Source organism: Ilyonectria robusta (assembly GCF_021365365.1).
Source record: "Ilyonectria robusta strain PMI_751 chromosome Unknown BGZ61scaffold_103, whole genome shotgun sequence".
NCBI lineage: Eukaryota > Fungi > Ascomycota > Sordariomycetes > Hypocreales > Nectriaceae > Ilyonectria > Ilyonectria robusta.
Genome location: NW_025764537.1, coordinates 25,157 through 44,945, shown reverse-complemented (window position 1 = coordinate 44,945; position 19,789 = coordinate 25,157). Strand labels below are relative to the sequence as shown.

The 19,789-nt window shown below is 41.6% G+C and overlaps 7 protein-coding genes across 7 annotated transcripts; 4 read left to right on the top strand and 3 right to left on the bottom strand.

Annotated features, from left to right (window-relative positions):
- Positions 1-5,943: 5,943 nt before the first annotated feature.
- On the bottom strand, positions 5,944-6,971 carry BGZ61DRAFT_487894 (uncharacterized protein; the record flags this gene model as incomplete). Its single annotated transcript, XM_046250042.1, has 4 exons — positions 5,944-6,237; positions 6,309-6,397; positions 6,625-6,748; positions 6,888-6,971. The coding sequence occupies 4 exons, from the start codon at positions 6,969-6,971 to the stop codon at positions 5,944-5,946; spliced, it is 591 nt and encodes a 196-aa protein (XP_046093330.1).
- A 1,461-nt stretch (positions 6,972-8,432) lies between these two features.
- Positions 8,433-9,756, top strand: BGZ61DRAFT_469457 (uncharacterized protein). Its single transcript, XM_046247958.1, has 2 exons — positions 8,433-9,555; positions 9,577-9,756. The coding sequence occupies exons 1-2, from the start codon at positions 8,737-8,739 to the stop codon at positions 9,625-9,627; spliced, it is 870 nt and encodes a 289-aa protein (XP_046093329.1). The 5' UTR covers positions 8,433-8,736; the 3' UTR covers positions 9,628-9,756.
- A 122-nt stretch (positions 9,757-9,878) lies between these two features.
- Positions 9,879-10,770, top strand: BGZ61DRAFT_469456 (uncharacterized protein). The gene has a single exon (XM_046247957.1). It carries the CDS (start codon positions 10,363-10,365, stop codon positions 10,699-10,701), a length of 339 nt encoding a protein of 112 aa, XP_046093328.1. The 5' UTR covers positions 9,879-10,362; the 3' UTR covers positions 10,702-10,770.
- Positions 10,771-13,149: 2,379 nt separating this feature from the next.
- BGZ61DRAFT_469451 (Mis12-Mtw1 protein family-domain-containing protein) lies at positions 13,150-14,433 on the bottom strand (the record flags this gene model as incomplete). The annotated part of the gene is made up of 2 exons (XM_046247956.1): positions 14,090-14,433; positions 13,150-13,960 (listed from the first exon to the last, which is right to left on the bottom strand). Coding segments are annotated over exons 1-2 (873 nt in total), but the record flags the coding sequence as incomplete, so codon positions are not given.
- A 671-nt stretch (positions 14,434-15,104) lies between these two features.
- BGZ61DRAFT_542239 (glycosyl hydrolase) lies at positions 15,105-17,016 on the top strand (the record flags this gene model as incomplete). The annotated part of the gene is made up of 2 exons (XM_046255158.1): positions 15,105-16,764; positions 16,850-17,016. 2 exons carry the CDS (start codon positions 15,105-15,107, stop codon positions 17,014-17,016), a joined length of 1,827 nt encoding a protein of 608 aa, XP_046093326.1.
- A 1,202-nt stretch (positions 17,017-18,218) lies between these two features.
- On the top strand, positions 18,219-19,016 carry BGZ61DRAFT_487889 (uncharacterized protein; the record flags this gene model as incomplete). Its single annotated transcript, XM_046250041.1, has 2 exons — positions 18,219-18,482; positions 18,561-19,016. The coding sequence occupies 2 exons, from the start codon at positions 18,219-18,221 to the stop codon at positions 19,014-19,016; spliced, it is 720 nt and encodes a 239-aa protein (XP_046093325.1).
- A 127-nt stretch (positions 19,017-19,143) lies between these two features.
- On the bottom strand, positions 19,144-19,650 carry BGZ61DRAFT_545922 (uncharacterized protein; the record flags this gene model as incomplete). The annotated part of the gene is made up of 2 exons (XM_046255317.1): positions 19,356-19,650; positions 19,144-19,306 (listed from the first exon to the last, which is right to left on the bottom strand). Exons 1-2 carry the CDS (start codon positions 19,535-19,537, stop codon positions 19,144-19,146), a joined length of 345 nt encoding a protein of 114 aa, XP_046093324.1. The 5' UTR covers positions 19,538-19,650.
- Positions 19,651-19,789: the final 139 nt, after the last annotated feature.

Here is a 19,789-nt window from a genome sequence, read left to right as displayed (position 1 = left end):
AAGAAATTAAAAAATAGCAGAGCTAATACTATTAGCTAATAACCTAACTTTAATATTAGTATTACTAAGGAAAATAAATAACTTCTTAAGCTAATACTAGAAGAAACCTTAAATAAAAATATATTATATATTTTTAGAAGTATCTAGAAAAATAGCATAATATATATAAAATACCTAGTAAGGATAGTAGAAAAGATCCACTAAGAATACTCATTTCTATAATAATAATAATAAAGTGTTCTTAATAAATTTAATTATTACTATAGAATATTAATATACTATAAGCAGGTATTTATATCTTAGGAATTAATACTTAGCTTTCTAAGGAAAAAATAAAATACTATTAAATTAAGAGCTTACTAGAAGCCAAGCTTATAAAAGATTCTACTATAATTATATAATACTAAGAAATAACAGCTACCTACAAATAGTATATACAGAATATAATAAGATAACTTAAATATATAATAATAACTTAATAAAGAAAGTATAATTTATTAATAAAAAGAAAAAATAAGAGTTTTATAAATCTAATAGAATTATATAGTAATATATATTATAGAATAAGAAAACTCACTACTAGAGGAAATCCAGAAGTATAATAATATACTTCTTAAGGAAGAATAAATAGATTATTATAATTCTAAATAAATTATAAGAATAGTTAGTATAGGATATATATAAAATATCCTCTATATGATATTAGGGTATTAATGAATTCTTAATAGACTAAGAGTAATATACTTATTCCCTTAAATAAAGAAAGTTATTTTAAATATTACTAAAAGCTATAATTTATATAAAAAGTTAAAATTACTATAATATAAGTCTTATAGATATTATAACTACTACTAATAGTATAATAACCTTAGAATTTATTATATAAATTATATTATTAAGCTTCTACTATTTAAAATCTAATAACTAGAGTATTTATAATAGTATATTTATTATTATAAATAGGCTTATAAAGTTTATATACTTCTTACCTACTAAAGTCTACTAATATAAAATAACTTTCTTATATATTTTTAAGAAATATTATTATATATATAATTACTAAAGAAATTATATCTAATAGAGAAATAATATTTATATCTAAGTTCTAATAAGAATAATAGCTTAAATAGAACTAAATTATAAGCTTATAATAGCTTGGAGACTATAAGTAAATAGATAAATAAAAAGACTTAATTAAATAGTTAAGTAATATCTACAGTACTATATTAACTATAAGTAAAATAATTAGGTTTAGAAGCTACCTATAGTATAACTAGCCTATAATATATCTATCTTAGGAATAATAAAGCTTATACTAGCTTATACTAACTTTAATTTACCCCTAATACCTATAGATTATTATAAGAAGAACTCTTAAATACTAAGGTAATTCTTAATACTAACTAGCTATAATACTATATAAAGAAATAAAAATAGAACTGGAATTTATTAGAAAATAAATAAAAAAATACTATAACTAGAAAAAATTAAAGGGATTAATCTTCTAGAAGGGAGATATAGTCTACCTTATAATAAAAAACATTATAATAAAAAGGCTGAATAATAAATTAAACTTTAAATTTATCAGACCTTATAAATTTTAGAAAAAATCTCAGAAAATAACTATAAACTAAACTTACTACTAAAGTTAAGCTCTATTTAATCTTTTATATTTTTTACTTAAATTAGCAGTAGATACTATTTATATTAAGATATAGAATAATAATTAAGAAATAGAAGTTAAGAATAACTAGAATTTACAGTTAAAGTAATCCTTAATATAAAAAGAAAAATAATAAAATAAAATATCTTATAAAATAGAAAAACTGCAATTTCTTAGAAGATATATAAAAACCTTATAAATACCTTATATATTATAAGCTAAATTAAAAGACTTTTTAAAATAAAGAAATATACTAGGAAATATATATTAAATAGATTCTAGAACTTTAATTATATATAATACCTTCTAAAGAAATCTTATTAATAAAAATAGATATTAAAGGTTGTTAAAATTAAGATCCTACTTTAAATTGCCTATAGTAAGAATACCCCTAGAGGGAATAATAGTAAAAAAAGACTTATCCTACTCTTTTTTATACTTATTAAGCTTATTTATAAACTAAAGGCTGTAATATACTATTTTATTACTTTTTAATTTTAATATATACTTTTAATAACAAAAATACACTAAATAATTCAAAGCTTTATTTAGAGCAGCTTATACTGCTAGTATCTACTCTTTAACTTTTTCCTCTTCTTATTTAAGTACTTAAACTTAATAGTTATCTAGTTTATTATTAAGACTATTAGTATATTATATTACTAAAGTAGTAAGAAAGAAATTATATATACACCCTAATAGAAATATTAAACTACTACAAAATAACCTTACTAGATATACTTACTATACTAAGATAATTTCTTAATTATTTTATAGAATAAATCCTACTTAAAATAAAAGAAATATAATATAATATAATAACTAGTAGATTAGATAGTATAAAAAAGAGCTGTATAATATTAAGTAGTATAACTAGATATACTATTAATTTATTTATAATAATTAAAAAGTAAGTTAAGCCTATTAAGAATAGAGCTAATAAATAGATAATAAAGCTATAGAATCTTAAAATAAGATTTATTAGAGGGGAGATATTATATTATAGCCTAGTTGCAACTTATATCAAAATAAGATATAATTCTACTTTTCTTAGCCTCCTAAAATAAAATATAATTTAGCTATTAGTAATTACTTTATAATTACCACTAAATATTAATAATTATAATTATAATAATTACTTTATAATTACCTTTAATTACCAGTAATTATAATTACTATAAGGGTAATTATATCTAATTATATTAATATATAGATAACTAAGTAGTATATATTTACTATAAGTAGCTACTTAGCTATTAATATAACTTAGTTACCTTAATTATCTTAACTTACTATATATTATTATACTTAACTATTACTAGATATAATATTTACTCTATAAGTAATACCCTAACTACTCTACTAATATAAACCTATAATTTATCTACTAGTAACTTACCTTCTACCTACTCTAGATTATATCTATAATAAACTAGAAAACACAATTATTATATATTATAGGAGTTTTTATACTAACTTTTAGCTATTTCCTAAATTAACTCTTTATACTTTAAAAAGCTATATATATCTATCTTTTAGATATTTAGTATTATTATAATTAAAATATATAAATATTTAGCTATTAATTTCCTTTAAGTTACTTTTCTTAAAAATTAGAAGATTAATATTCTATACCTATTTTAGGTATTACTCTGTTTTTATTAGAATCTTAATTCTATTATTTTTATATTTCTTAAAAATTTCTTCTAATTTTAAATTACTGCTTTTTTATTTTTATTTATTTTATATAGAGTTCTAAAAGCAGGTAGCTAGAATAATAATTTCTTTTTATATTTTAGGAATTTTAAAATATTATATAGTTATATAATCTTATAAGTTATATTATAATTTAATAAAGAAGAATAATATCTTTTACTTTTTATAAGCTTTTAAAAAGTATTTCTTTAGAAAGTTAAAATATTAATAGAATTTCTAAGAGGATTAATAGTTATATTAATAAACTTATTCTAGCTAGTATATTAATATTAGCTTTTAATTAGCTGAATTTTTAATAAAAAAAAAATCTAATCTTTAAATACTATTTAGCTTTTAATTATATCTTAGTAGGTTTTTATAAATTTTTCTTTAAAAAAACTATTCTATCTTAATTTTTTATCTTACTTTATATTATCTAAAGTAAAAAAAATCTTCTTATAATCTTATTAATACTAATAGTATATTCTAGTAAAGATATATTATAAGTTACTTAACTAATTATCTCTTTTTTAAAAGATAATTAAAAGAATTAGTTAAATAATATTTTAAATCTTAATTTCTCCCCTACTACTTAATATAAATCCTATTAAATTATAGTAATATTATATATAGATTTTAAGTAGGAGTCCTTCTATAAGTTATTATATAAGCTTTACTTCTCAAGCTCTAAGCTCCTCTAGAGCTTCTAGCTAAGTAATATAAGTAACTATAGCAATATATTAATCCTTAATAGAAATAGGATTAATTAATATAATTAGGGTTTTACTTTAAGTTATAATAGCTAGAGACAGAATCGGGATAAGTTCTTCTATTAGTTTTTTAATAGTAGGTATATTACTATTACTTAAGATACCCAAGAGTATTAATTACTCTACTACTAACTCAGGAAATCCTACTATAACAGGAGTAGCTTACTTACCTTTTAGTACTATTTCAATCTCAGGTAGCTAAAAGAGAAGCTTTAGAATTATAATAAGATTAATAAAGAGGTATAAAGTAGCCAGGCGAGAGTAAGATAGTAGTTAATTAAGATAGAGACTAAAGCTTATTTTATTTTAGTCTCTGGTCGGCAGGCTGAGATTATATAGATACTACGGCGAAATCCTGAGGGCTGACCCCGGGCTTGTTGAAGTAGGCCGCGCGGTTGGGTTTTGCAGAGGGCTGCGTGTCTAGGTTAGCATTCTAGTATACTAAGGTAAGGCAGGGCTAACCCCTTCTTATACCGGATATGGGTGTGTGACAGGGTGTCGGCCGTGAGGCTCGGTATCCTTGTTATATTATCTCTTGGACTGACTGGAGATAGTCGTTGTTGGTGCAGGTTAGCCTCTCTTACCAAAGGTACGCCTTTAAGTTAATTAAAAAGCATACTCTTGGGTACCCTATATTTCTCAGAGGCTTGGCATATAGATATACCGTTATCTCTAACTTCAATATAAGTACTAAGCACAGAGTCTTCTGAATAGCTTCGCATTTTGGCGTTAGTAGTGAAAACAACAAATATTTCGAGCGACAGAGTTTATAAAGATGGAAAATTTTCGAGTTTCACGGACTTATCCCAAACAGACTAAATCTCAGCCCCATGGTCTGACTATAAATCCAATACATAAAAGTTAAATACTATGTAATTATCTATCGAATGCCGCAATTGGCATACGAATAGCTTCAATATTAAGCCTAAAACGTGTAAGTGAAGTTGATGGTGTTTATATGTAAATAGCTGTCCCATTGGGGGGGTTGGGGGGGTCCCAGGGGGGGTGGGGTATGGTATCTCATGCTTGGGACGAGACCAGATATTGCATTTGCCGTCTCTCTATGCAGTCGACACCTAGGAAACCCAACCAACGAATACCAGGCTGCTGTTAAATGCATCTTTCGATACCTTAAAGGATTGTAAAATCTGGAACTAGTATATTAAGGAAAGCTGCAACCCCTTTTGGGATATATAGACTTGGATTAAGCGGGAGATTTGAAGACTCGAAAGTTAATATCTGGATATATATTTAACTTTAGTACTGGTACTATCAGCTAGAGCTAGAAGAGATAAAAGATTATTACTCTATTATTTTATAAAGCAGAGTATATATAGTAAATAAATATAATAAAGGAAGCAGTCTGGCTATAAATATTTCTCTGAGAATTATTAAAAAAATATAAAAAGGCTTTAGAAATTAAAGATAACTATAATCTTTAAAGATAATTAAGAAATAATTATAATATCAAAAAATCCCCAGTTCTATGTAAAAACTAAGTATATTAATATCTAATATTATTACTGTAGGGAAAAGGTTAATAATAGAACTGTCGACTTCTAATATATTCTAACAGGCAAGTAGGTTGCTGACGGACTAACGAAGGCCTTACCGAAGGATCGTTTCTTACTCTTTCGGGAAGCATTGGGCCTCAAGGAACGAGTGTGATCGGCTGCATAAGATAGGCCTTGCCGGATTGAGAAAGAACTGTCCAGTGGGAGACCTACCATGCACGGACCTGTCAATAATTTCCAAGCGCCCGGGTTGAGATGGCTCTTTCCCTTTAGTTTTCACTCACGAAGATGTTTTTGGGGTTTAACGAGACTCGACAGACGTGCACATCAAGTCCAACAGCAGCTCGATTGGGAGTGTTGAGACCGTATGACTAAGAAGGTCCGATCTGCTGGTGGCTGTGATGTGGATACTATATAAGCTAGGCTCAGACGTGTTCCCAACAGGGACACATAACTTGGTCCTTTTAAGGTCAACCATTTTTGTTTCATCGGGCAGTCCTCCACCCAAATTCCTGGATTCCCCCGTTCCCGCGTATAGCTGACTAAGTCCGTTGGGATACCCAGGTTTACACGTCCCGGCATCGACGGCGTAAGCCTGGAGCATGCTTTAATTACCATTGGGGTTGTCATGGTCCTTGGACTCATCCGTGGCGCAGCCCGGCATACCTTGTCGCCTGGGAATTTATTTTCAAGCGTGTTCTCTTGGTTCAGATCACTGTCCCCATGCCAGCATTCCCAGATATGCCTGGCCGAGCCTTCGCGTTAGGGGATAGGCCAAGCTTTCCCTGAAAGGTGAGGAGCCATAGGTGTTATTGCAGGCCTGTGCCCCTCCTTATTAACCATGTGCTGCATATGCCTCACCCTCGTGCCCCCAGAGTCTTGATTGAGACGACTGTTTTTACCCTCGCCGTTGGGGTAGATATTCTGTTTAAATGACCCATCACATGAGGGCATGACGATCCGTTACGGGGATCGCACTTACCGCTGGAGCTTATGGCATAATAGGTCCTGCTAATTTCTTCCTGGAATTGTAGCACGCTCGACCGAAGGGATATCAGGCCGGTTAGTGACAAGGCGAACGACGGCGGGCCGCAAGGCGGCCGCAGCTATGGAAGAAGAGCGAGTCATGTATTAACTCGCCTAGTGCCACGACTCTTTGTTTCACCTGCACGCTCAAAGTTTCTCATTCCGGGTCGTTGTTCCCCCAGGTATTCTACGCGCATAAGAACATCCTTCACAGCCAACCAAGAGGACCTGCTCATCGATGAACGGCAAATTCCGTTCTGTTCCCCTGCTCCAGCTATCCCTGTCGCGTGGCATGTCACTCATGCTGATCTGATTCCTTAGTGACAACCACGGATGCTAGGGAACGGTCATGTAATTGCGTCGTTGGTGATCAAGCCCTTCGATGATGGTGCATAACAAAACTAGCGGCGAGGGCAGAAAAATCGCACTTTTGCGACACATTTTAAGCACTACCACTCCGTAGGGACTCGAACAATGCCTTTTTCTAAGCACGTATGTAGATGGACAGTACCAACTATAGGTCACGTATATATATAAGTAGGCGTTACTAGTGGACAGCTAATGTGTCTGCCTGTGGAGAGCCTTAGGCTGACCATGCAATTGCCAACGATGGCAATGGTTCTTTGCACCGGACAATGCTCCTATTTAATCCTTTCTGGATGTTTCACCCGGAACCCTTACCCCTTGGATAGGTCATCATCGGCATCTCCATAATAGTGCTAGTCAAATCATAGATGGGAAGAGTGTAGTCCGCCCGCCAGACCCCGCAGACCGGAGGCCTGGAAGCGAGTCGCAAAATTGAACTAATTCTTAATGTTCAGGTAATTTCCGTGGTAGGCGACTTCGGAAAGTGCCGTTGCAAAGCCGTATGAGTGACACGCTTGCTGACCAAATCGTGCATATGGAAAGTTCCGTGCACACACCGCATGCTTACGTACTGTCATGTGCTTTTAGTTGTTCTAGCTGAACAACCCATGTGGGCCATACAAAATGAGACGCAGACCGGGGCGTCTTCCCGCAAAACAACGTCTCGCAGGACAACCAACCTTATTGATTAGAAAATCCTCGAGCCCTAAAGTGACACGGCTCAGGGCCCCGCCCAAGGCTCCACTTCAAGGCTTAGGGCGGTCGCAGACTCAACGCCCTAGGGTAATTTCCTGGCAGATTGTCCTCCGCAGAGCAAGGCCTGGAAGAGTTATCCGGAACGTACAGAGGTAACCTTGATGCCCTGGTCCCTCCTTGTATTTCGACAAAATTCATACAAACGGACCCATGCGTACCATTATCTGCAAACTGGCTCACTGAACCAGGCTATTGCCTCTATCGGTTGTCATCAACACTTCCTCTTCCTCTGTTATTTGTTCTACATACTATACCCAACCTTGTGCATCGATACGCCTCTGAGACCTAGCCGCCTGTTAAGGATGTGCTTGAGCGCTGAACAATCTCCTCCGGCGACCGTGTTGGCTTCTCTACTTGGTTGTAGCTCGGTTTCACTCACCCAACATGTTAATTTTAATCGAGGGTTTGATGCAGCTGCGATACCTTGTAAAGGCACAACATATCCTACAGCAGCAGAGATACCTTTGAGATGGTGCACGGCAGACTTTGTCAAATCCCTCTACTATGATATGCCAAGGCGCTTGGCAAAGTCCAGAAGGTTCTGCAGGGACATGACGTGACTCACGGCCCACTGCACTAAGCAAAGCGGGCCTGTACCACTAGCGACCTGCCTTCACCGCGAGCCATTGTAGTGTGGCGGCGTTCCATCCCTAATCCCCGCTAAGGTGAATCGACCAGTGCGACAAACGCGATAACAGTCGGGGGCAGATTTCTATGACAAGGGGCTGGTGCTGATAGAGGTGAACCCTTGGACAGCTCTGCCCTACGATTGGTTTCACTCCTGTCGATACTTTCCATTAACCTTCAGCCCATTTCTAGCGCATTGACTCCCAGGGGTTCTCATCAGTGCCAAGTTGAAAGTTCTTATTCTCTCAGCTGCCCGTCTTTCGTGTTTCTTGATATATCATCGCTCACTCCTCAAGATGTCTTCCATCTGCTCTTCAACATGGGCTACGTGGACGACTCCTCGGTCGATGCCCCTATCGGTCTTGCGATGGTATCCTTCATCGCCCTATACAACGCCATTGAGCTCAATGTCATCATATTTTTCATATTTGAGCGGAAAAGCGGTCTCTACTTCTGGAGCTTCTTCTTTGCTACCTGGGGCATCTTTTTCCATACTATCAGTTATCTGATATGGAACTTTGGCGTCCTCAAAAATGCTGTGGCATGGGTTACTATCGCTGTGATCGGCTGGGTTCTCATGGTCACTAGCCACTCCCTCGTTCTTTATTCACGGCTACACCTTATCTTATATGATGAGAGGATCCTCCGTCTGGTCTTGGCTATTATTATTACAAATGTTTTTATCGGCTACGTCTCTACGATCATTGTCGCCTACCGGGCTATTCTGGCCCTAGAACCCGGTCCCTACGTCACCGCCTACCCGGTATACGAGACGATCCAAGTATCCCTTTTCATCCAGGAGATGATTATTTCGGGCCTATACATTTGGTATACCTATAAAGCTTTCCAGATGCAAGAAGCTCTCCGTGGTGCCCAGGCCTCCAGGATGCTATACCATCTCGTTGCGGTTAATATTCTTGTTATCATCCTCGACGTCGCCGTCCTCGTCCTCGAGTACAACAACCCGTACAACTTGCAAACCGCTATCAAGGGAATGGTCTACTCCATCAAGCTCAAGATCGAATATTCCATCCTTAACTCCCCCATCAACCTTGCCAAAGCCAACGTTGGACACAGTGGCGAGCACGACACCATCCTGGACATTGATCGAAAGGACCTGCTTTATCTCGAAGACCACTCCTTTTATCTCGAAGACCACTCCTTTTATCTCAGCGCCAAGGCTCTTCAACTTGAAAGAAATTCCGAATAGTGAAGGTCGCCAGTGATTTCCATAGACATCAAGGCAAGATTCATGGGGCAGTCGTTACTGTTGAAAAAGCTGATAAGATCATAGCCGAGGAAAATAGGGTTTGCACCTAGACTTGCGGCATGCTTAAACCAGCCTTGATATTTAAATGTCTTGTTGAGGAGAGTTTGGGTCCTGTTTGAAATGTCTATGTTAGGGACTAAATACTAAATAGCGTTCTTAAATGATAAGTTGACTGACTAAGAAATATTTACGGCTTTATTAACAGCTGGAATATTCAGTCAGCCTGTAATTATTTTTCTTTTAATATCTCTATCCCTTTGGGTCCAGGAAGTGGGCCATGCTTATCCCGGTCCCACTTCTTGGATTCTTGTCGTCCTCATTTTGGTCCTTTCCTGTTGACTATCAACCTAGTTCGGTGAAAAATAAGTAACGCCTCGCTTTAGGCCATTCGTCCCATTTTGGGCCTACTTTTGGACATCAAGGGCCAGCTATATATGCCTCCCGTTTCCGCATCCCTTATCTCTCAGGTCATTTAACACAATATCCACTGAAAATGGATGGCGATATTGGTATTGTCAACTGGATATCCTGTGACAAAGGCGCAATTTTGAATCGCATTTTCTCGAAAACAAAAGGGAAGGAAGAAATGGCAAGCTTGGGGTTCATTGTGCTGTTCATCGGCGTTCATCTTGAGAGATTCGACGAGAATGGTTTGGTTTCTGATATTATTGGGAGATGTGTCCGTTCTGCAAACAGGCCTTTCCCCCAGCACAGGTACAGGACCATCTTCAGGGACAGCATGACGTAACACAGTGTCAAGACTGCGACGTCCAACTCACTAATGATTCAATGGACGAACATCTCATCAAGGAGCATCATTATCTGGTCCAAGAGCCTTCGGGAGTTGTCTATGAACCTGGTGAGCAGAAGTCTGGAGTCTCGACAAGGGAGGCCGTTGTGGTGCCGAAGAAATACAATGCTCCCGGTTATTGTCCCAAATGTGGAATATGGAGTGACAAATTGGATGAGCATCTAAGGCGCAAGCATAATATCCGCAGAACGGATAAGAAATGATTCAAAGGGCAAAGGGTGGACTGCGAGGCGGGTGGGGATAAGTCCTATTCCGCCAATCATGTTTATAAATGTAGGCCATGTAGGGACGCAAGCCCTCCTTGGACTTGAAGATGGTGGTGGTAATCACATGTCATCTGATTATTATCTGCAGCCGGTATATCTTCGGCTGTGTGGGTTCGGACTGGAAGTCCAGACCATCTGGTACCCACCTAGCGGTAAGCAAAAAAAAAAAAAAAAAAAAAACCCATATAAAATCCACTTTTTCAACCTCATGGGAAAAAATCACCAAAAATAATAAAAATAAAATAATTGTTGGAATTCGGCTTGGGATTGAACTGATTTCATATTTTCTCGGCCTTTTAACCTCACTGTCATGACCTATATCAGACTAGGCCCCGACCCCATCATATACGCTGATAACATACCCACTTATCCCATCCTATCACACGCGGATCACCTCGATCATTAGATGATCGCAGTAATCCAGAGGCATAAGAATTATTAGGATCACTAGATAATCCTCATAATCTAACATCCCACCGTAACTATATAGTCGACTGAGTAGTGCACATTCACTATATACAGCTACTCGGCTATCAATACAGCTTAGTTACCTCAATCACCTTAACTCGCTACGCATCACTATACTTAACTATTACTAGATATAATATTTACCCTGTAAGTGACGCCCTAACCGCTCTGCTAATATAAACCTACAGTTTATCCACCAGCAACTAATCTTCTGCCTACCCTAGACCACATCTACGGCAGACCAGAAGACACGACCGTTACAATATAACTCTACTACTATTACTTATATAGATTAAGGCACTAACTATCCTTATAGAGTATACTACCCCTATATCAGACTTTAAAGTAAATCTGGGCCTGGATCGACGCTAAGGTTGAAATCCCATCTATACTAACTGTATTGCAAAAGTCTATTAGTATAAGGTACCTATAGTAGGAATACCTCGTCGCAAATATTTATAACAAGAGATCCTATACCTAATATAGACGGCCACACTGTCTATCTATCCTTGCTACCCTCCCATGTCCCACGTGGTATCCTCTCAAAATCAATCATCGCAGCATTGGCTGCCCGCCTTTTTAGTGTAGTATTACTGGGTTGTTTCGGAGTTGATGGGCTCGTTCCTGGGATTAGTTCACGCCCGACACCGCACTATCGGCCTCAGGAGACAACTATATTAGTAATCTAGCTGTACGCTTCAAGTAGATTTGCAGGCTGGAGTACCCCTCACCTTCCACGACAATCAATGATCACGCTGCTGCTACTCATCATCTCATTTTTACCGTTTAAGCACGCTCAGTGCGACACTAGACCTGCTTCCACCGTTATGCCTACTGTGAGTGCTCTCACAAATGCTCTCTCTCTAAAATTTTCAATTTATGATAAATAGCGAGGTACACAGCTTAGTTGTCCTCGGACGCGTGGCATATGTGACGCGCGGGGATCATATTTACGCAGCTGGCGACCTCGGAAATGCTGCACCTCTTGCTGATAATGAACTGGCAACTACTCTCTACATTGGTGTGGATAGCGAACCTCAAGCTATGAACGTACGCCAGGCGGTGTTGCAGGAGTCCACTATTGACAACGTTCTGCCTCTCCCGCTCTGGTTGTCGCACAATCTGCCAACACTTCGCCACGAGAACTATTAGCTCGATGCTTACGAATGTCTTGACAGATTTAGACGTTTCTATCAAGTGCACTCAGCATCTGTGCGCAATTTAACAAAACCGCCGATAAACTGCCTAGCCAGGTTCCCAAGCTTAGGGAAGGAGGTATCAAGAAGAGAAGGTGAAGTGAGAGAAAAAAAGGAACTCGTCTTGTCAATTTTGCAGTGCATAACCATTCGATTCACTTTTCGTTGCTTCCTTGGCTTTGAGTTCTTGATTCTCTCTTCGCCCTCTGCCTTCCGGATGAATGCTGCCCAGACTCCTGAGCACCTCCATGACGGGCATTCCTTGAGTCCCCACCTTGGCCTTTTCACGCTCCTCCCGCTGGCGGAGCTGGAGGGCGCTGATGCTGAGGACCCTGCCCGCCTCCTTTCCCGCGACGAGAACCCGTTGTTCGAGCGTATGTATGTTGTTGGCGAGCTGATCGACCTGGAATTTGAGCGAAGACTGGATGTTGCGTAGCCGTGATTCTGTTTGGGATCGAGTAGCCTCAAAAGAGGTCGTCTCATCTGCCAAATAGCCTCTGATCTGCCCTTCTTCTGGATCTAACAGATTGAAGTCTGGAAATACAATCTAACCTATTTCGCTCTTATTAAATAGAGGCAGTTGTTTAAGTGGCGGTCTAGGTGGTGGTTTACGTATTGCTTGCGAAGCCTTCTTTTCATCTCGTAGCCTCTTGATGTTGATCTCCAACTGTGCTAGCTTCTCGTCGAGCTTAATATTTCTCGGATTTGGTTTCGGGATTACAGGTGTCTTGGGTATACTGTCATCTCTGCTAAACCAATCCGAGAACTCTGGTCGAGCTGCAAAATCTTTGAGTAGCTGATCTTGAATGGTACGAGCGCCGAGAATCGCATGAGCATTAGGCGTCCCATGAGGGGGCTTTTCTGAGAGAGAGCGCTCGCCACACCAGGTCAGAAGCTGCTTTATTCTTCGCGGCTCCAACAACGAAGCTTCGATGTGCTTGAAGAAATCGGCCGGATTGACCTCGCGATGTGGGATTGCCGATTGTCCGCCGTCGATGAGAGAACTCGCCCGTCTCCCCCTTATTCTCAAACTGCTTCGTCGACTCCCACCATTCTTCATGCGCATCTCCTTGTTCCGGTTGATCACCGGCGTGTCGCTCATCGGGAGCGCAATCTTGGATGGCGCTGCACGCGGCGGCGGTGATTCATCCCAATTTGGCACGGGGCGTTTCGGCGCTTCTCCTGCATTACGCCCGCGCTTTATTGACGTGCTATTTGTCTGCAGCGTTGTCTCTTCCCCCGGCTTTTCCCCCGATATTCGTGCGCTCCTTTGTGTTCCTCTCTTGGGGATCTTGAGTGGCGGTTTCTCATTCGACGCATCGACGCTCGGTTTCTGCCTTGAAGATTTCCTCGTGGCCTTGGTTATTACAGGTTCCGTAGTTGCTATCGTCGCCGTTGTCTCCTTCGTGCCCTGGTCTACAGGTGCTAGATCCTGGGCAACGTGTTCCTTTGCGGCCCTTCCCCGCCCCGATGTTGTTAGAGGTTCTGGTGCCGGCTCCTCGCGCCTTTGCGTCTTCACCCTCTTCGACTTCCTCACAAACTGGAAATCATCATCCCGTTCTCAATCGGCAATGGCTGTTGTTGGGCCGCCGGCGCCTAACATTCCCTGCATCGTGTGCTCATCGTGCAACCCATCGGCGGCGCGTTTGCTCGTCCGTTACTCCGCCTGGCTGCTTGTATTAATAATCCGTAGCGGCCGGCGAGTCGTCACCAGAGTCGTCATGAGCGGCGCGTTGGGGGCTGCATGGACTCCGAGGCTTTCGTATTAGGCTCTGTTGGAGGCGGGGCAGTTCAAACTCTCAGCCGTATCGCATGGTCCGGAGGGTCGCGTCGCGTTGTGCTCAAGGCGCGCAATCAAGGTTCCGGTGCAATTCGCAATAGCTCGGCTATGCTCGGGGTAATGATGGAGATTTGCGGGTCGCGACGAGGTTATGATGGTTGGGGTAGGGGCCAATGAATGAACGAAATCTATTCCGTCCGGAAGGCAAAATCTCAGAGAACTACGATCGTAAGCTATTTACAGTTCGAATAATTTACTTCTGATCTCCCCCACTAGAATAAAATAAAAGCCCCACATTTCTCTTACACTTATTGGTCTCGCCTGCTTGAAGGCCAACTTCTCCCAAGTGTTCAGCTGAAGCATGGCCTACCCTACGACACCGGGTTCTTGGAGACACGAGCAACTAAGCACATAATCCTTTTACAAGACATTTACGCAAGACACTGCTTACACCTTGTTCATCTACAAACCCCCCCGCCTACTTGCAATTTGTCCTGGAATGTGGTCTCCACGTCTGCAAATGGTCACGTTGTAACGTAGGCATAAACACACGTCACTTGCAAAACTAGCAAGGGTCAATTTTTTTTTTTTGGAATACAGCCATCATTGACGATCCCCCGCGTTCCTCGGCGAGTTGCTGATGCCACCGGAAGGGCTTTAGGCTAAATCGGATAAGTTTTAGGCTCCGATTTGGGAGTTCGGAAAAGTCACATCGAGGACGTTGGGAATAGATGTTTCTGTCATGATAGGGATTTCCGGGAAGTCATTAGCCGAACCTCTTGCTGATCTATATATTCTTGGTAGCATATATAGCTGGTGACATGTCTGTTTTCGTGCGCGACAGGTTCAAACATTGACTGTCAGCTTTCTACAATTCAGTGATTACCACAATTGTCATGAAGACCGAATTCTTCTTGTTGCCCTTTCTAAGCGCAATCGCACACTGTGTTGCTGAGAACTCGACGTTTCAAAACCCGATTCTCAGCGGCTTCAACCCGGATCCCGGCTGCGTCTTCGTACCAGAGTTCAATGATACCTTTTTTTGTGTCACATCGAGCTTCCTGGCCTTCCCTGGCCTCCCCGTTCACGCAAGCCGCGACTTGGTTCACTGGAAGCATGTTTCCAATGCGTTCAGTCGGCCAGACCAATTGCCTGGCATGGCGTTCCTCCCAAGAGCAACCAGTGGCATCTATGCACCGACTCTGCGGTTCCACAGAGGCACGTTCTACTTGATGTCGACTCTCGTCAACCAACAACTTCCTCGCGTCAATGACTCTCGATGGGATAACTTCATCATGACCACTACAGATCCGTACAGCTCGGATGCATGGTCTGATCCGGTTCATTTCAGTTTCCCTGGCTTCGACCCCTCGCCGTTCTGGGATGATGATGGGTCTACCTGGGTTTCGGGCGCACACACTGCAGCCTACTATCCCGGAGTGATGCACGCACCCCTGGATTTCAAAACGGGAGAGATTGGCGACATCACCATGCCATGGAACGGAACTGGGGGAGCCTCGCCCGAAGCGCCTCATCTTTGGAAGCGCGGCGGGTGGTATTATTTGCTGCTCGCAGAAGGGGGTACTCGTGAGAATCATATGGTCACCATGGCACGCTCACGCAGTATTCAAGGCCCCTTCGAACCGGCACCTAGAAACCCTCTTCTCACAGCGGCCAACACCAGCTCATACTTCCAGGCCGTCGGACACGCCGATCTTTTCCAGGACGGCGATGGCCAATGGTGGGCATCTGCATTGGCTGTGCGGGCCGGAGGGTCATATGGCAAAGATCCTGGCCCATACTTTGGCAACCTTCCGATGGGAAGGGAGACAGTGCTCACTCCAGTGACCTGGGAAGAGGGAAAATTTCCTATATTTACTCCCGTTGCTGGCACCATGTCGGGTTGGAGACTACCTATTGAGTCACATGTGGAGGATGGAGAAGGCCAGCTCAACGGCGCGGATGACTTGGTCACGTTTGCTCCTGGGAGTCGCCTACCCATTCATTTCGTGCATTTGCGGTTGCCGAAAAGGAAAAGCTACCGGATATCGCCACCACACCACTCTAATTGCCTGGCATTGAAGTCTTCTGTGCTCAATCTCACGGCCTTCGATGCAGACTCCTCCCTGGGTCGAGGTCAAACGTTTGTTGGCCGGCGGATGGCACATTCCATGTTCCGATACAGCGTAGACATAGACTGGGCCAAATCCTTGAAGAAAGAGGAAATGGAAGTTGGTGTCTCGGTATTCCAAGACCAAGCGCAGCATTTCGACCTGGGCATCGTGATGCTCAAGGCAGAGGGAAAAGAGTCCTTGCAACCACATCTGCGCTTTCGTGGACACTCAGAGACTCCGTACCGAGGCAGGACGGCTATCCCAGTGAGCTCAGTGGCCATGCCAAGTGAATGGATGGGAAAAAAGCTTCGACTCGAGATTGAGGCAGTCAATAGCACACATTTCGAGTTTAGGGCGGGTCCGGTTGGCTCAACAGACCGACAGTCGGGAATGCGCGTATTTGGTCATTGTCGGGGGACTGATGTGGTGCCGTACTATTCCGGTGAGTAAAAGACACTTCTTCAGTAATACCGGTCCAACCGTTATGAATGGTTGTTATTCGGCTGTTGCATGCTAACATATGGTAGGCGTCATCGTTGGCGTGTACGCGACAACAAACGGAAAGCATGGTGAGCAAGCATTCGAGACATATATTTCCAGGTGGAAGTATGAAGGGCTTCGCCAGTTGAGGAGCCAGGACGACGTGGACCAGGTGGACAAGGGGGGCGAGACTGATGACAGCGCGACTCCATAAGTTCATGTTAAAGTTGTCTTCCTTAGGTCGAGACTGTCCTCTAGCAAGAGGAACAATGCTACATAGTAACATCCAAGTAAAGTAAATGCATGATGGCTCTGAAAGATCAGACAGCAGTTTGGCTTCTATAGGCTTTGAGATGTTTAAGTGTTATAAATGCGGACTAGTACCGCTCAGAAGATGAGGACGAACCTGTGAACGGCCTCTAGTAGCTGGATTCCAGCTATCTAGTCCAGGATGCTATTTACATCAAAGATGAAGAAGAAAGAAAGAAGTTCCTAAGTGCCCCTGAGGTGCCCCTGAGCTGTGGACCGATTTCTCATCCCTGGCGCCCATGAGCCTAGTACGTCTTGCGGCACAGCCGCAAGGATATGGGCCCTGGCCTGTGACACCCGTGACAATAGATGCTCAGTTATAATTTGCAATTCAACTTGTTCTCCAGCTATACCTATAGTCCATAGCAAGATTACCGCAGCAAGATTGCCATTATAGGATTGCCGCTGCAGGATTGCCGCTATACGATTACCTAGGTCAGCGACTACCACATGGACCAGAGGTACATACTTTCAGATGCCTACCTGGGTTTTGCATTGACTGCTGCAATTCACCTGTGAGGTCGTTATTTAGGTGTAATTATAGAACCGACCAGGGGTTCGAAAAGGGACCTAAGTAGCTATTTGCGGAATTCTGGTGTCGAAAAATGAACACCTATAAGGCGCCGGGCATCGATCAAAGTGCGTGCATGGAAGGGAGCACCGATTGGCGGCAGAGTTACATACCACTCCGGGTATCAGTGCACTGAAGCATTTCCGAACGGCATGCCGTTCATAATCCGGTAATTTCGAGCACGGATCAGTGGTGCTTGGGGAGACAATCTAGCAGCCAAAAGTGGACCAAAATTTTCCACAATACGACTCATTTTGCTTCCTGTCAGGTCCTGGCAAACGCGTCAAAGTACGACAAAGTCGGTGAAGGGAGTCCAGAAATGGACCAAGATTCACGGTGGGGAGAGTACTGCTAGTCCCACTTCACCTCGAGGATGGTACCCATGAGCTAGCCACAGTAATGATTGTGGCAGTGCCACATTGCACCAGATGACGCGTTGAACTGCGAACGAACCGCGTCAGTCCAGCACAAACTTTCCAAGTGGTGCAATACACCATTCTGGGGATCTCATAGGTCTCTTTTGTTGTCCTATAGTTATGTCTAGCGTAAAGTCCAGGCTTGCTAATCTTAATATCGCATTTTTAGACCTCGTTTCAACCTCACCCTTGACGACTATGACGCACGCCCGACATAGCAGCATCGGCCGTGATATCATCCGCGGTATTGATATCGATCAAAACTACAAGCGAAGCCTCGATACCGCTGCCATCGCCCGGTCCCCCGAGCACAACATCACTAAGACTATCCCTCCTCCGAAAGAAGCCTTGGTCGATACTGTCGCATTGCCAGCTACGGCAAAAGTGGAATGAACACTCCGCTAATGCGTAGTGCAACAATGGCCTATAGTAGATTTGACAGATACCCAAACACCCCAAAAGCAAGCCGAGCTGGATTCCATCGCCGAGCCCAAAGAAGCCGACCTAGCCGAACTTAGTGCCACGTGCGATATTGTTATAGATCTTGATGAAGTTGAGATTGACTCATTCGAGACTCATCGTGTCGACGAAACCAATGCCACAGTTGATATCTTAGTTAAATGGGGAAACGGCGAGCAGTCTTGGGAACCTGAATGGAACCTCCGACAACAAGTCCTTGTGCTTATCTACAAGTACTGGGACACTGTCGGTAGACGTGATGCAGCCCAGCATAGCCTTCCGGCGGACAACGAAAGAGATAATGGCTTGAGAGGGCAGTATTACGCCTGTCACGCAGAGAAGCAACTTATCGCCTACTTTGTGAACACCCACGTTGTCTTGACAGAAGACCATTGGCATCTCAGAGAAGCCATACCTCCGGTCATGATTAACAAAGCTCAAATTATAGTGAACAAGTAAGAGTGCTGGGACTGCAAAGCCTTCGTTACAGCAGTAAATACAGTGCTTAAGCTGGACTTGCAGGTGAAGGAGATCAACAACTACGAATTAGATACTTAAGGACTTGGAATTTGATGAACTCAATTGACTAATATTTTAGTATCACGTCAGTGATTTGATGAACAACAACGTGGTCGCGGATTTTGTTCCATCTCTCGGAATCAGCGAGTACGGCCTGCCCGAGATCTTCACCCAAACAGCCCTGGATCAAGGTACGTGTTGACTTGTAAAGATCGTCCAGTTGTTTTGGGCTGCCTTCATTCAGCAAGGACCAGCAATGAAGTGGAAGGAATTGCTTACGTTGTGTTTTCATCTGCTTTTTGCATTTTAAAGCTAAATTGACGATGCCAATTGAGAGCTGATTGTACTTGCAATATGTCCTTTGCGGTCTTATCGAGGTCTTTGGCCTTCTCTACTGTCTCCTTGACAGCGGCAAGAGAATCTTGGAGCATGTTCTTGTTGTTGCGGAGTTTTTCTGTCATCGAGAAAGAATCGATGACTTGCTGGACTTCCCCCAGCTCGTTCCCCCGACCAGGCGAAGGGTACGCAGATGGTACAAGAAAGACGCCAGGGGATTAATACCCTGTCGCGAGACAAGGTTGATCGCGGAGGCTTATCTTCTAAGCGAAATGCCAGCTCCGCTTCCCGCCACGCTGGGGTCATCGAGCTTCTCGACCCTTTAACGCATAGACAGTACGATCAGTGGTATGGGGCAAACGAAGACATGTTATTCC

What these genes read in the sequence shown, in the direction of transcription:
- BGZ61DRAFT_469456 (XM_046247957.1), top strand. Translation starts at nt 10,363, where the DNA reads ATGTGTCCGTTCTGCAAACAGGCCTTTCCCCCAGCACAGGTACAGGAC.
- BGZ61DRAFT_469457 (XM_046247958.1), top strand. Translation starts at nt 8,737, where the DNA reads ATGGGCTACGTGGACGACTCCTCGGTCGATGCCCCTATCGGTCTTGCG.